Below are 13,843 nucleotides of genomic sequence, written 5' to 3'. Positions count from 1 at the left end.
AAGATTACGCAAAGGGTGTGTTTTTCGAATCACATGTAACTCTGCAGAAAGCGGCGATAACGTTTTTTTCCCCCTTTTTGTCCAGCACTGTGATTTGAAATAAAACTGTTAAACATGACTGTTCTATGTCAGGCTGAATGAGTAGTGGGTGGTAAAAAACACATACGATAATGTAGACCTTTTGAACTAATAAAACATTTTCTCTTGCTTTTCACAATTACCGAAACTTCACAGCTGCGGTGCCTTACTACAGAGTTTACTCATCCATTTGAAAACTCTTGATTAAAGGGATAGGAATTTTAACTCCTCACATATGTGGCAGATGTAGCTGAGGCATTTTTACGTAATCACCTATTTTGAAATCTAATTAACATAGCTTTTAGTTTGTTACAACCACCAACATTGATGCCCTGGGACTAAAGCATTGCGATTTAAAGGAATGTGAAACTCAAACACAAGACAAGTTGACCGTGTCTTTGAAAACAGCAGCAGTCTTGTCCGTCTGCAGTCTGTAACGGGGCTCTAATTACTATTACATGTTTGTACACAGCTGGTTCCTCTATAAGAGAATTCCCTGTGTCACCATGTCAGCACATCAACCTACACAAATGCATTTACCATAGAACGCGTATGTTAACACCTACTTACTCCATTTCCCATTCCAGCTTGAGACGTTGTTAAATGAGTGTTGGTGAGAGAATGCTTTGACCTTGAAGTTGTCTTTAATCGAATTGAGCTCATAAAAAGATCCTGAACAGAAGGCCTTGATTTGAGCCCAGCTTTGAATGGGCCAATTTTTTATTTTGCAGCAACATGAGGGAGTTCCTTCCGAGCAATCAATCCCATCTTTGAATGAAGGACAAGAGTGGGGGTTACAGATGTGGGAGGTGCAGGCTTCTGACTGCACTGACAGCTGTGAGGGACGGAGGTCTCTCAGAGCAGGAAATGACTTGACCTCCGCTGTGGGAGACTGGCCCACCCCGACAACAACCCCCACAGCTTTGAGCGTCCTGGGTCGCCTCAAGCACCCAGGGAGGGCCGCGGAGCAACAGCTGAGCGGCAGGGACGTGATCATTTGAAATTTGGATGGTGCTTTGTCACATCTATACAAAAAAAAAGACTAGACTAAGACTTGTAAAGTGATTGGGAGTATGTGAGCACTAGCAGCACCGTTATTACTGTTGAAATCTTAATTGGTTTAGTGCAGCACGACAACCGACAGAAGTTTCACCACTTTATCTCCCACTAGGATCACATGTCATACCAAACGTTCCATTGCACAACAGGAAGTTGATCAAACGTATGAGTATTCCTTTAAGCAAACAAACTACGTTGGTAGAAGAGGGTCAGCCGACGATTGCGCAATAGAAGCAAATTACATTGTGGTGTATTTATTTTGTGGGTTTATGATTTACAGTGTATAGGTATAAGGCACTCCTTAATCCATATATGACTGTAGTAGATGAGTTTATTACAACAGATGAACAATAGGAAAGAAGGAGGGGAGGTCACAGGGGTTATGTGTGGCTCTTCTCTTACACATTTACGAGTTGGTTAATTTCATTCAGCACTTTGTAATCTTTAATGTGTCTCTTTGCCAGAGGACTTATTTTGAATTTTACCACAGTCTAAAGATGGTTTTGGCAGACTGGAGAAAGACTAGCCCTAGTGTGGTCTGGACTGGTTAAAAACAAGAATGGCCTGCACTCACTTCCCCCGTTATTTTCTGGTAAATGGCCTTCTGTATTGTCCTGCTGCCTTTCTCGGCGTGGGTGAAGACAAACACAGACAGTCAACTCCTATCGGACATGCAGGTTTCAAAATAAGTCCACGCCGACTGGGCTGCCAATCTTTTACTTGTTCTTCTCTATCGGTCGTACATTGTACTCTCGCCAAAAGCCACCCACACACTCCCTGGCTCCCACACAGGTCAGACAAAAATTGTTTACTGCCTTATGAAGGGCAATTTCCCATAAAGTCATTACACAAGGCGGATCATCTAATTCTAATTCCTGGAGGTCTCTGGGCATTGTTGCTTTTTTGCCTACTGAGTTTAGGCAAAACATTGTTTGACAAAAATGAAAATATGAATTTTCCGATTCATGGAAATTGACATAAATGATTGCGCAATAAATGGAATGTTAGGAGTGCTCAATAATAGCAAGAGTAAGCCTTGAATAGTCACATGTCTATCATTGATTCTCACAGATGTTCTTGTCCACTGGCAGGAGGACACGCATTTTATGGATTACAGCTGCACCTGAAGAGAGCTTCTGTGTGAGTATAGGCTTATTTGACCCATATTTTTAACTGGAAATTGCAAGTATTCAGATTCTTTCTATACTCCACTGATGATAGTAAAAGCACAAAAATTATACTTTAGAATCAAAAGTAGCTTTATTATCCTTATAAAGGAGCATGTTATTTTGTTTTCATTGCTGATGGGAAAGAAGCTTTATAATGTTATGGCTGGTCAAAAAAAGTTCAGTTTCAAACTGTAGTAAATCAAATTAAACTATGCATCATATTTTGAGACTATCTGGTACTGTGTTTGTACAACTTGTAAAATGGCTAGGCCCATAGTTATCCAGAGTGAAAACATAGTCAAATTAAGTGGCAAGTATGAATACTGAAAATGTGGTTATTTTCCACCACTGATAGTTTACAAGCCATGGGCTACTTTTAGTCTTTTTTTTTTCTCCCTAATGGTTTTTATTTTTGGGGGGAATATTTTCCCTTTAAAACGGACCTGGGTGGAGTTACAGTAACGTGCTCGCGGTGCTGAATGCATTTATAAGGAGATGTGGAAAGCCCATGGGAAAACCGCGTCACTGACTGGGCCATATGAGTTTCCCCTCCCAGTGTTGTTGACAGAGGAGGGATGTTGCACATGGTTCAAATTTGACTGGGACACTGACTCGTTGGCTACACCGCACAGAAAGGATTATTTCACGTTGGACAGGAACGGTTCAACCTGCCACGGCCATAGCCTACGTGATGGACAAGTAGCCTTCAAACTTTTTACGGTAAGATTTCCTTCCATTTAACCATGGAAATGCCTACGTTAATGGACGAAAACTGGGCTTTAAATCATCTTCAACTGAGCGACCAGGGGCGGCGTGATGTGAACTGGGGGAGCCTGATTATGAAGCCTATATAGGATAGAGATAAACTGGATTGTAGGGTCTTCCTCGCGTTAAACATAATGTTTAATGTAAAAAGGAATCGCGAGACGTGGCCGTTGGTCTACAATTATAGCCAACTTTGTCTGTTCTTTAAAAAAAAGACCCTTTAGTTAAACTATATGTGGACTGGTTTAGCTCCTCTATCGGGTTATTTGTCCTTAAGCAGCGGGGCATGCTGTTATCCCGATCCGCTGCACGGTCCTGCGACGTAGGCTACGCCAAGTGAAGTCCCATCGAGGCAGGATGGGTGAGTCCTGACTGCTTGGCCCATCCCGTTCAGCCGCTAGTGGGCACCGAAGAGCCATTGTCAGGACAGTTTACCCTATATAAATTATTTAGGTAATATGAAATTATTTTGTTGATGTGTGGAGTTTCGCCCAATTTAATATGAAAAAATAGATTGTAGCATATATAATAATTCCATATTCCTATCTATCTATCTATCTATCTATCTATCTATCTATCTATCTATCTATCTATCTATCTATCTATCTATCTATCTATCTATCTATCCTATTTGAAGGGTCTCTATATTGGCATGGTAATCAGACGCTTAGCAGGAGGTGTAAAATAAAAAAAGACAAAAAGTATACACATAAAATAATTGTGTTATATGAATAGGCTATATAGTACAAGAGGTTAGTTCCAAAATATAAAGGAATTGTGCATTTTGTGATAAAAGCATGAAATTTGGTACACTTATAGCCAAAGGCATTCTCAAAAGATTTGGATGTGGAGCCATCATGAATTTTCAACATGGCGCCCATGGCAGCCATTTTTCAAAATGTCCGCCAGCAACAACTGTTTTCTTATGAATGATGGATTTAATATGATATTTCAGACTTATTTACCATTCATACTACTTGGTAAATGTATTTTGGATAGTGGAACATTTTCATTGAAAATTCAAAATGGCCGCCAACTGGTTAGATATGGATGATCTCTATGTTTAATTATACATTTATCTTGATGCAGAATTTGAATTGGGAACTTTGGAATTTCTAAGAATCTTCTTTCTATCTCAAAATACTCATGTTAAGCAAGGGAAACCTAGGGTCTATCACAGGGAAGACTAGTCACACTCGCCTTCACAGACACAAAGGGCTGTGCACTGTAAGTGGGATTTTTTGCACTTACACTGCCCAACACAACCCTTCTTGCATTTGCATGAGACAAGTTCATAACTTGACTGGCCTGCATCTGGTAGGCATGTCCAGAAGGGTTCATAGTCCCCCTCAGGTGACTTTGACCAGCCCCATTCGCACGGTGAAGGTAGTTCTGGTGTTGACACCAGGACTGTACCCCACACGTGCCCTCCTTGGTATACAGCTCTCTTAACATGCTCTTCTAGGACAGCCTTGGTAGGGGGGATTGTTTGCACATTGTGCCTCTTTGCAAATAACTTCCTCCTTGCCGTATTGATTTCTGTACATGTGCTGGTTCGGTCATAGACTAAGATAACAAACCTCTCAATTGTGGCCATTACCTCCTGTAGTATGTCATCTGGGGCTGAAGATACTTTCAACAGGGCATGTGTAAGTTCTGGAAGCACAGACCATACAGCCCATGCAGTCTTTTTCCCATGGCCAACAAAGCTTGACACAGTGTCACAACCCGTCAATGCATGGAACACTGGTAGTGCACATGCTTTCTCGGGCCCGAGCCCTGCTGCAATTTCATGGGCTGCCAAATATCGAAAATTCTTACCAGTACCGAAAGCCAACCAAAGCTCATCCTCTGGTTGTAGAGTCTGAGCCACTGCCACAGCCAGCACCACAACATCAGTATCAACTGTTTGAATCATAATTTTGTGGTGGCCGTTTCTTGCTGCATGGGCTACGTGCAATAACATGCGACTATCCGCTTCCTCATGTGTGCAAGGAGCAATCGATGTCCTATCTGGGAGAGGTGGCTTGCTAAGGACTTCCATGTCACTTGTGATGACAAGCTGTTTATCCTCCTGCACAAACCATCTGAGCAGAGCCTCCGAGAGAAAGGCAAACAACTCAGTCTTATTGCTGTCAACTCTAAGAAAGTTTTGCCAGTTCCTGGGAATGGCTGCATCACCTACCACACGTCTCTGAATTCCAGTGCCACGCTTTGCTCTTGTAGCAGCTTTCAGAGAGTCAGACAAGTAGCGGTCCCACACCAGATCAAGCCTGGACACAGTTTCAAACTTTCTGGTCAGATATGGAATGAAGATCACATGGGCATAGTCATTGAAGGTTTTTACTGAACTTGGTTTCAGCATCTGGATGATGGCTGCCCCATCTACAATGGTGCAGGTAACCTTTGGACTGTCAGAGTATGCACTGTGAACTTGTTCCAGGCATGGAAGCAGATCACTCTTCACTCCCAGTCGGAGACCTCCCCCATCAGAAAGCGCTGGTGGACATGGTTGGTTCTCGTGTCGAAAGAACTCCTCTAGGTTTCCATCTCGGGTCTGGCAAGCAATGAATAACCTTGAAAAGAGCTCCATGTCCTGTTTGAGAGAGACCATTTTCTGTTTCGGTTTTGATACTCTCCTCACGGTTGAAGTACCAAACACCAGAAGCTTATTTCTTGGTATGGTGTTGTCCACTGTCTTTGTTCTCTCAACAAGGCGCTCTTTGGTGAAAGCTTCAAATTGGTGCTCTCCTATCTGCTTCACCTTTCTGACTACCTCAGCAGCTGAAGGTCCAGCAAGTTCCTTTGAGTGGAGAACAATCAGGTCCTTGCTTTCCTCTTCAAATGGATTTCCAAAGTGTTCCATTGCACTGACCAAATATTGTACATCTTTGATGAATGAGACCTGGACACTTGTTGTTTGGTCATGGTGACGTGTGTTATCTGATTTCTTGGAATCAATCTCAAACTCCTGTATGGATCGTGCAACTTCTGGTCCTGCTACCATCCATCGCAATAGTGCAGATGGGTTGTCAGTAAGGCCCACAGCACCACAATCTCCTTTAATGCAAGCATTCATCTGCTCATGGGCCTGGTCAATGGCCATAGAGGAGAACACATTTTTGGTCTTCTGGACAGTGAATTTGCCTGCCTTGAATGCCTGAGCTACGTTAGGGTGTGTCCTTGGTAGTTCAGCCATGTCTCTCAGGTGAACTGGAATCCATCTTGCATAATGGGTGTGATCCATTGCATGAAACCACTTGGCTAGTTCTGTTAATGCATCAAGGTACATGGAGAAAGATGCCTCTCGCAAGGATCGCACAATACAAAGAAAAGGAAATAAAAAATAATACTGGTTTGACACCGAGATCACCCATATCAGACAGTCATAAAAGTGATGGCTGCAATCTTGAAGATGTCAGCCATCTTGAATATTTAATGACACATTTAGATTATCCAAAAGACATTTACCAAGTACTATGTATGGTAAATAAGTCTGAAACATCATATTATATCCATCATTCATAAGCGAACAGTTGTTACTGACAGCCATTTTGAAAGATGGCTGCCATGGGCGCCATTTTGAAAATTCATGGTGGCTCCATATCCAAATCTTTTGAGAATGCCTTTGGCTATAAGTGTACCAAATTTCATGCTTTTATCACAAAATGCACGATCGTTCTGGTTACCAGCTGCACTAATATATATAGGCCTAATATAGCCTATTCAAACAAGTTCAAAATAACTTAAATTAAATAGAAACAAGGGACTTGTAGTTAAAACATTTGAATAGGCCTATAAACAAGTTAGAACTACAGTTGTACATTAACATGGCAACAATTTTGTTTTAAAGAATAGTTGTTCTGTAGGCCTATGTACATTTGCTATGCATATTATATATACTTGTACTTTATCTACAGGTATTGACAGAGTATCCATCTGTTTATCTACTGGTTCACAAGATTGTTGCCTACCTATTACATTCATAGATTGTTCAGGAATGTTTCCCGTGTCCGCCTATTCAGATAATTAATTTTTCTACTGGCAATTACACTTGATGCTGCATATGACTTTATAAATATTACGCCTTTTTCTGGTGTTGCTATTTTCTGCCTTATACAGAAACATTTGACCACAGACATTGTAATATTACCAAATTATTAATACAAATGTGTCAAAATAACAGTCTACAGAGCATTCACTAACTGACTTTGTGCTACAACCTCCCACACACCCACACCTAAACTGTGAACAAATGAGAATAACCTCAGCCGTCACACCTCCTGAATCATCTTCACTAAGCAAATATGCTGTTCAATAATCTGATGTGAAAATGATTCATATTCATAACAGACTGCATGACCACTATTGAGTAAACTACAGTATAGTTCATGAATGAAATGAGCCAATCCCTTACACTAATGATTCACCAGTATCGGTCCCATGGTCACTACGGATACAAGGATTCAGATTCAGGTTTAATAATGTACTATTAAAAAAATATGTATGGTGGCATAGTCTTTAGGCTAAAAATAAGGTATACAACTTGATTATACATCATATCATAAATTATACATAATATATATATATATATATATATATATATATATATATATATATATATATATATATATATATATATATATATATATATATATATATATATATATATATATATATATATGTATATGTAATATAGTTCTTAAAATTCTTAAGTGCATATTTGCCTGACCTGTGATATACTGCATATAAGCCACATTGTGAAAGAAAAGACTGAATTCCTGCCCGCTGTTATCACTAAGTTTAAATAAGACACTAGGGATGACAAACATTTTGGTCAAAAAATAAAATGTACTGATGTCATGTCTGTAAAGCTGGCTAAAAAATACGATTTTGTACACGCTCAAAGATAGGCCACATATCTTGCCCATTAAAAAACATTACACGTAGAGTATAGACTGTCTATGGCAAAAGGTCTGGCTTGCTGCAAGACTATAAAACTTTTCATATTCTGAAATAATAATTTATTATTATTAATTGTTGCAATTGTCATTGTTTAGAACTGGTGTTTTAAGACATACTATATAATTTTTTAGACGTGTGGCCTACGAACGTGGAGGGAAGATTTCTGTCCAGCCTACGAAGCTGTGAGGGTCACTTGAGTGCTAGAGTTGTAAAGTTGTAATTAGATGATTTAAAGCACATACTGAATGCCAGCACCATAATTAAATAATTTGTAAAGGTGCAGTCAGTGAATAGCTGAAAGAAAGAGATGAGAATAAACCAAGGACAACTCATCAAGGCTCCTGCATGAGATAAACAAACTGTTTTCTAGCTATCTGGCTAGTCCTCTCAATATGGCCAGCACAGTATTCCTGCATGGGATTTGTGGCACAGGCTCATACCTTGGCCATGTCTGCTTGTCTCCATGGCGTATCTTCAGTCTTAACCTCATGGGAGAGTTCACTTGTATTATCAGGCTTGCTTTGCTGCGCACCAAAGCGACACAAAAGGCGCATTCATGCCTCAGAGTGGTTCCATTCATGGACGCTGAGTACTTGCCGGTAGAATTCATAATTGTTCAGCGTCTTCCATCTCCGAGCCTCACTGGTGGAAATGACGCCACAGTCGGTTGGTTTAAGGATGACATAAATATTCAAATGGACGCATGGGCCACTGTTTTGTTTGTGGTGGGTTTTGTGTTGTATTATGCATGCTCTGCATTGTTTGCCTCCCACACGGACTGTAGGCCTATTAGTGACAGGAAACAAAGCAGGACCTTGAAGGATAAGATTGCAGGGTGATAGTAAAACTGACGCCGTGCTTTGCTCTCCGGGGGAGTTGAAGAGGTGGGTTACTAATTAGTGGTTTGCAGGTTAATTGCTATAGGCCTACATGGTTTAATTCAATAGATAGGAATATAAATGTAATTTGGGTCAGTATCAACATTTTATTGTAAAATATGTGTTTTTACAGTAGTTGATTAAGGTGCCTCTAAAAACTTGAGATCTGGAAGCATGAAGCATCCGTCAGTTCCTGATTTTGAACAATAATGTGGACAATTCAAAGATTAATTGTATTCCATTTGCCTCTGCCATGACAGATTAAGGGTACTAAGCAGCATCCTTCTAATGTCACTGTTGAGACTAATTAGCTATATATCTTAAAATGTGATGTATTCTTGTAGACTTCCTCTCTACCATCAGTACCTGTCAGCAGTCAGTGCGTCTTTCTACATCAGCAGCGCCGGAGGCCACTTGAATATAAAAAAAAATAAACACCTGACCCAGAATTCATGTGTTCTGAATCAAGCAACATGGAGGCATCATGGCAGGAATGCCGCACAATTAGCCCCTGTTGTAAGGGCGGATACTGCAGGGCTTCATGGTCGTAGAGAGGAAGGAGGGCGATGAGTGCTGCTGCCCTCCCACATCTGACCCAGAGGTTGTGCAATAGCCTGCTGCGCCATCAGACAAATGCCTTTAAGCTGGAACCACAAAGAGACACACATGGCAGCTGTGGAACAGCCTGAAGTCATTTACTGAACTTTTGTTGTGACTGTTGTAGTGTTGCAGTGTTTCAGGAACGTACGACCTTATTTACTATAGTAAATTACTATACCTAGTAAATCTTCAAGACAATATAAAAATACTTCCAGAATGCTTTAAATTTACTCTGCTATGTTTCCTTTCAGGCTGAGATAAATGTCCAGACAGAGTATCAGGAACAATATAGGTGTGTAATAATAACAGTGTATTAATAATATATATTTTAAAACTTTAAATTATATACTGTTTGTGTTTGTTTTTCCTGACCTTTGACCTGCCTAGTTGGATGAATGTATGCAGCTGGGTGCGCTGGACGTGGTTGTGTTCCAGATGAACACTGTTTACATTCCCTGTTTATGGGCATTTCACGCTCATGAAGGTGTGACCGGAACAAATTAGAGCAGTGATGTAATGGTGATATAATGCAAAAGCCAAATGTGGGTGATTGTTTTTCTTCACACTCGGACACACCTGCTGTAATAAAATGAGAATGCACATGTTTTCCTGCAGCTCAGTAAAAGATGTTTGTCCCCCTACAGCCGACTTCACTAGAATGAGGTTGTGATGGATTGGACGGAGCTGACTTGTGGGAGCGTTAGACGGATACCAAAGAGACCTTCCTGCTTTTTTAAGAACACAACTTCTGCCATCACATGGCCGGGAGTCAGAATAAACACTGGGGACAGCATGACCTGAACAGGTACGCAAACGCCACTGAAATACTAAAATAAAATACATATAAACCAAAAATTATTTTTTAAGTAGCCTATATGGTATGATAATACGAACACTACTTTCATTTAAATAGCTTAATATTAACTCATTCACATTTACAGTTTACTTAGATTAGAATATGCCACCATCTATACTAAGACTCAACATTAGATGAGGAAAGACAGAAAAGAAAAATGGGAAACAACCAAGGAGGTATTTCTCTTCTAAGACGCACAGACACACATTAGATGTTGTACAAAAGCAAAAGTAGAGCAACTTGCAATGCTTTGGCATAATGGGAACGCATACAGGAGAACAGGATGTATGTTCTGATAGAGCATATGTCATGCTTGTTATTTCACCTATAATGACTTACTCATGACAGGTTATGTGCAGGAATGATTTACACACGTGTACTGATTTCTCAACCGCTCTTGCTTTGCAGAGTTTGCTTTGGCCTGAGTGCTGACATGGAACACAACCTAATGGACATTCAACCACAGCAACTGGACAAGGAATTTAACTGTGAGTCTTTTACATCTTTAACATGTATTTTTAAAGATATGAATTAATACAAAAATGATTTAACTACCAAGAAAATGACAGATTTAAAACTGTTCAGCACAAGCTCAATTTACCAGAATGCATATGACACTGGTTTAAGTGCAATGGTTTAAGTGCTTTGTGAATTGAATAAAATCTTAGTTATTAATCATTATGAATTATATGATGTTGAAATTAAGCTGTTATTATGGACAATTACAGAATTTTGGGGAGAAATTAGAATTAATTTCCAAACCTTGAGATAGAATTAAACACGTTTAAATCACACAGTACACACAAATATGAGTTATCTTTGATTTTATGATTTGATTGTTGTGAAACACTTCAAAGGTTTGACAGTTCTATTAAAAAGATGTGCTACACTAAATGTATTCCTTAATGTTGTCATCATTTTTCAATAAGGTGAATTTATACAGAACTGCCGGTATAAATCTATATCCTTTAGTTCACCTTATCTCAACAAAAAACCCTGTTTGAGTAATAAAACAGCATGTAGACTGTAGGCTTTATGTGAGTTTGTCATCACTGGACTGATCAGGGTGAGGCAGAAAGGGGAAGCTTTTGCTCCCTGGTCTCCAGCTGTTCCGGCAGTCTGGGGCACGTTGGATGTTTCCACAGAGAAGGTTATGGGAAGCTCAGTTAAGATTATGGCCAGCGCTGCAGATAATGACGATTCCTGTGTTAATCAGGGTGTTGTGGCTGATGTTTGACGAAGAGGGTGATAGGTTAAGCGCTTGTTTTCAACATGTTTTTACTCCCGCTTCCTCTAAGATACCTTCAGGAAAACAGGAGGTTATTTTTTTTCTAAGAAAATTGGGCCACCCACTCCACGTGGTATTTCTTCCCTCCACTTTGCTCAAGTTTTTTTTCTCATTTGCAAATTGTTTTTCATGTTTCTTCCTCTGAGACTTGTTTCTGCACTGAAGGAAACAACAGTGATAGCAAAGCCTTGTATAACAATGCAGCTGTATCTGTTTGTGTGTTCAATGTAGGATTTCAAGAAGACAGTTGTTTAATACATGATCGTTATTCCCTTTTCCCAGGCAACGTCTCCCTCTCCCAGCCTCCGTTCTACCCTGATACCTACCGCCTAACTTTTGACAACATACTGTTGCCCCATGAGGGAGACCAGGTGGTCCCTTCTTCCCAGAGACGGACAGTGTTTGGAGGCCACCAGAGAGAAGCTAAACCTCTGCCTCCTGCGCCCGACTCTGAGGAGCTCATGTCGGATGAGGCGGCCGATAGCGAGGTGGAGTTCTTCACCAGCGACCGACGGCGCCTTTTGCCCAAGAGCTGCCCCAAGGCCATCTGCAGGAGCTCCAACAAAGACTATGGCCAAGTGAATTACGCCTACCAGGACGGCTCATCGCGGGCGGGTGGTGCTGGGATAGGCTCCATGGCTTTCTCTTGGCCGGGCAGAGAGGACAGAGCAACCGGTAGAGGAGGCGAGTTTGGCGCCAACATGTGGGCACTAGCTCTCCAGAGGGAAGAGCACCACCACTCGCATGTGGAGTCAGCAGCAGCAGTCGGGGATACACACCAACACACATCATCCAGACTCCGGTTTTCCTGTCCGAGCCCTGCTGCCTCCCATCCTCTCCACAGCAGCAGTAGCATCACAACCTTCCCCGCTGAAAAGCCCCAACTCCCTCCTCGTATCCCCATCCCGCCAAAGCCTCCCGCTCTCTTTAAGACTGTGAGCTCCAGCGAGGAAGACAAACCACCCAGAATCCCTCCGAGGGTCCCCTTAGTCCCGCCCTGCCCACCGCGTACCCCGAGCCCCAAAAGCCTTCCTATTTACATCAACGGCGTGATGCCTGCCACACAGAGTTTTGCTGCTAACCCAAAGTATGTGAGTAGGGCATTACAGAGAGAGCAGAGTGAAAGGGCGCCACCGGCAGCTCAGTTTAATCCCTGCATCGTCCCAATTTTGAAGGACGGCAGGCAGGCCAGCGCCACGCACTACATCCTCCTCCCGCCAAACCGAGCGCTGTACTCAGACAGGCGAGAAAGACTCCTGAGTGAACCGGCCAGGACGGGAAACAGCAGTGTCTGGCAGAACAGATAGAGAAAGCCCTCCTTTATGCCATACAAAACTGTGACTGGCATCATTAGGTGGCCTGTGAAAACATCTACAGGCTACCTTCACTTGTCAAACATCTTAGTGTCAGTGTCTGATGCATTCCAATATCACTTAAGTCACTCAAACACTGTGAGGTTTTTGTCTGTTTTTAACGTAACATTTTTACAGGTCAGTATTTTTAGCGACGTCTCCGGTAGTTCAGCCGGGGGAATGTGATAACATTCCAGTATTTTTCACTTATAAAGGAGGAATATTTACCTCCTATAAAAAAATGTTTGGCTCACAGAGATACTGCAGTTTTCTCACAGGGAAAATGTCTCATTCCGCATTGATTTTAATTTGAAGTCTGACAGCCATATGCTCGTATCACTAAAACAACCTGAGCTAATTTACATTTCTTAGAGGAAATAATTCCATAATTACTGTTTGTGCTGGGATTGTACCACACTGTTCATCCCAATGTGTGTTATATTTTTATGACAATGCTGCTTAAGATCTTAGGTATAATATATTGATAGATTGAATGTTTTTCCGAATCATTCTTACATGATTTGTGGTGAATTCAACAATGAGCAAGGTTACCAATATTAGAACAACACAACACAACCAAGACAGGGTTTGAAACTACATGATATCAAACGCTCCACATCTGGTAAGACTTTCAACTTCTGCTCCTTTTTCAGTGCAATTGCACTTTTCTCATGCAGCTTTTCTTAAGCTGATCCTTTAATTCCAAAAACTACACAAGATACATTCTTCCTGCTAAATACTCTGCCTCTTCTAACTCTTAACATTGATTCTTGCCTCATATTTTACGCTGGACAAGGTTTAAATTATTTCAAGGAAAACTGTGAGCTGAAAAC

The 13,843-nt window shown here is 41.1% G+C and overlaps 1 protein-coding gene across 1 annotated transcript; it reads left to right on the top strand.

Moving 5' to 3' along the window:
- Positions 1-2,905: 2,905 nt before the first annotated feature.
- Positions 2,906-13,718, top strand: errfi1b (ERBB receptor feedback inhibitor 1b). Its single transcript, XM_080031220.1, has 4 exons — positions 2,906-3,026; positions 10,159-10,319; positions 10,779-10,858; positions 11,941-13,718. The coding sequence occupies exons 2-4, from the start codon at positions 10,273-10,275 to the stop codon at positions 12,963-12,965; spliced, it is 1,152 nt and encodes a 383-aa protein (XP_079887346.1). The 5' UTR covers positions 2,906-3,026; positions 10,159-10,272; the 3' UTR covers positions 12,966-13,718.
- Positions 13,719-13,843: the final 125 nt, after the last annotated feature.

Source organism: Ammodytes marinus (genome assembly GCF_949987685.1).
Source record: "Ammodytes marinus genome assembly, chromosome: 7".
Taxonomy (NCBI): domain Eukaryota; kingdom Metazoa; phylum Chordata; class Actinopteri; order Uranoscopiformes; family Ammodytidae; genus Ammodytes; species Ammodytes marinus.
The sequence above is the reverse complement of the archived record's forward strand: the minus strand, read 5'-3'. Positions and strand labels throughout refer to the sequence as shown.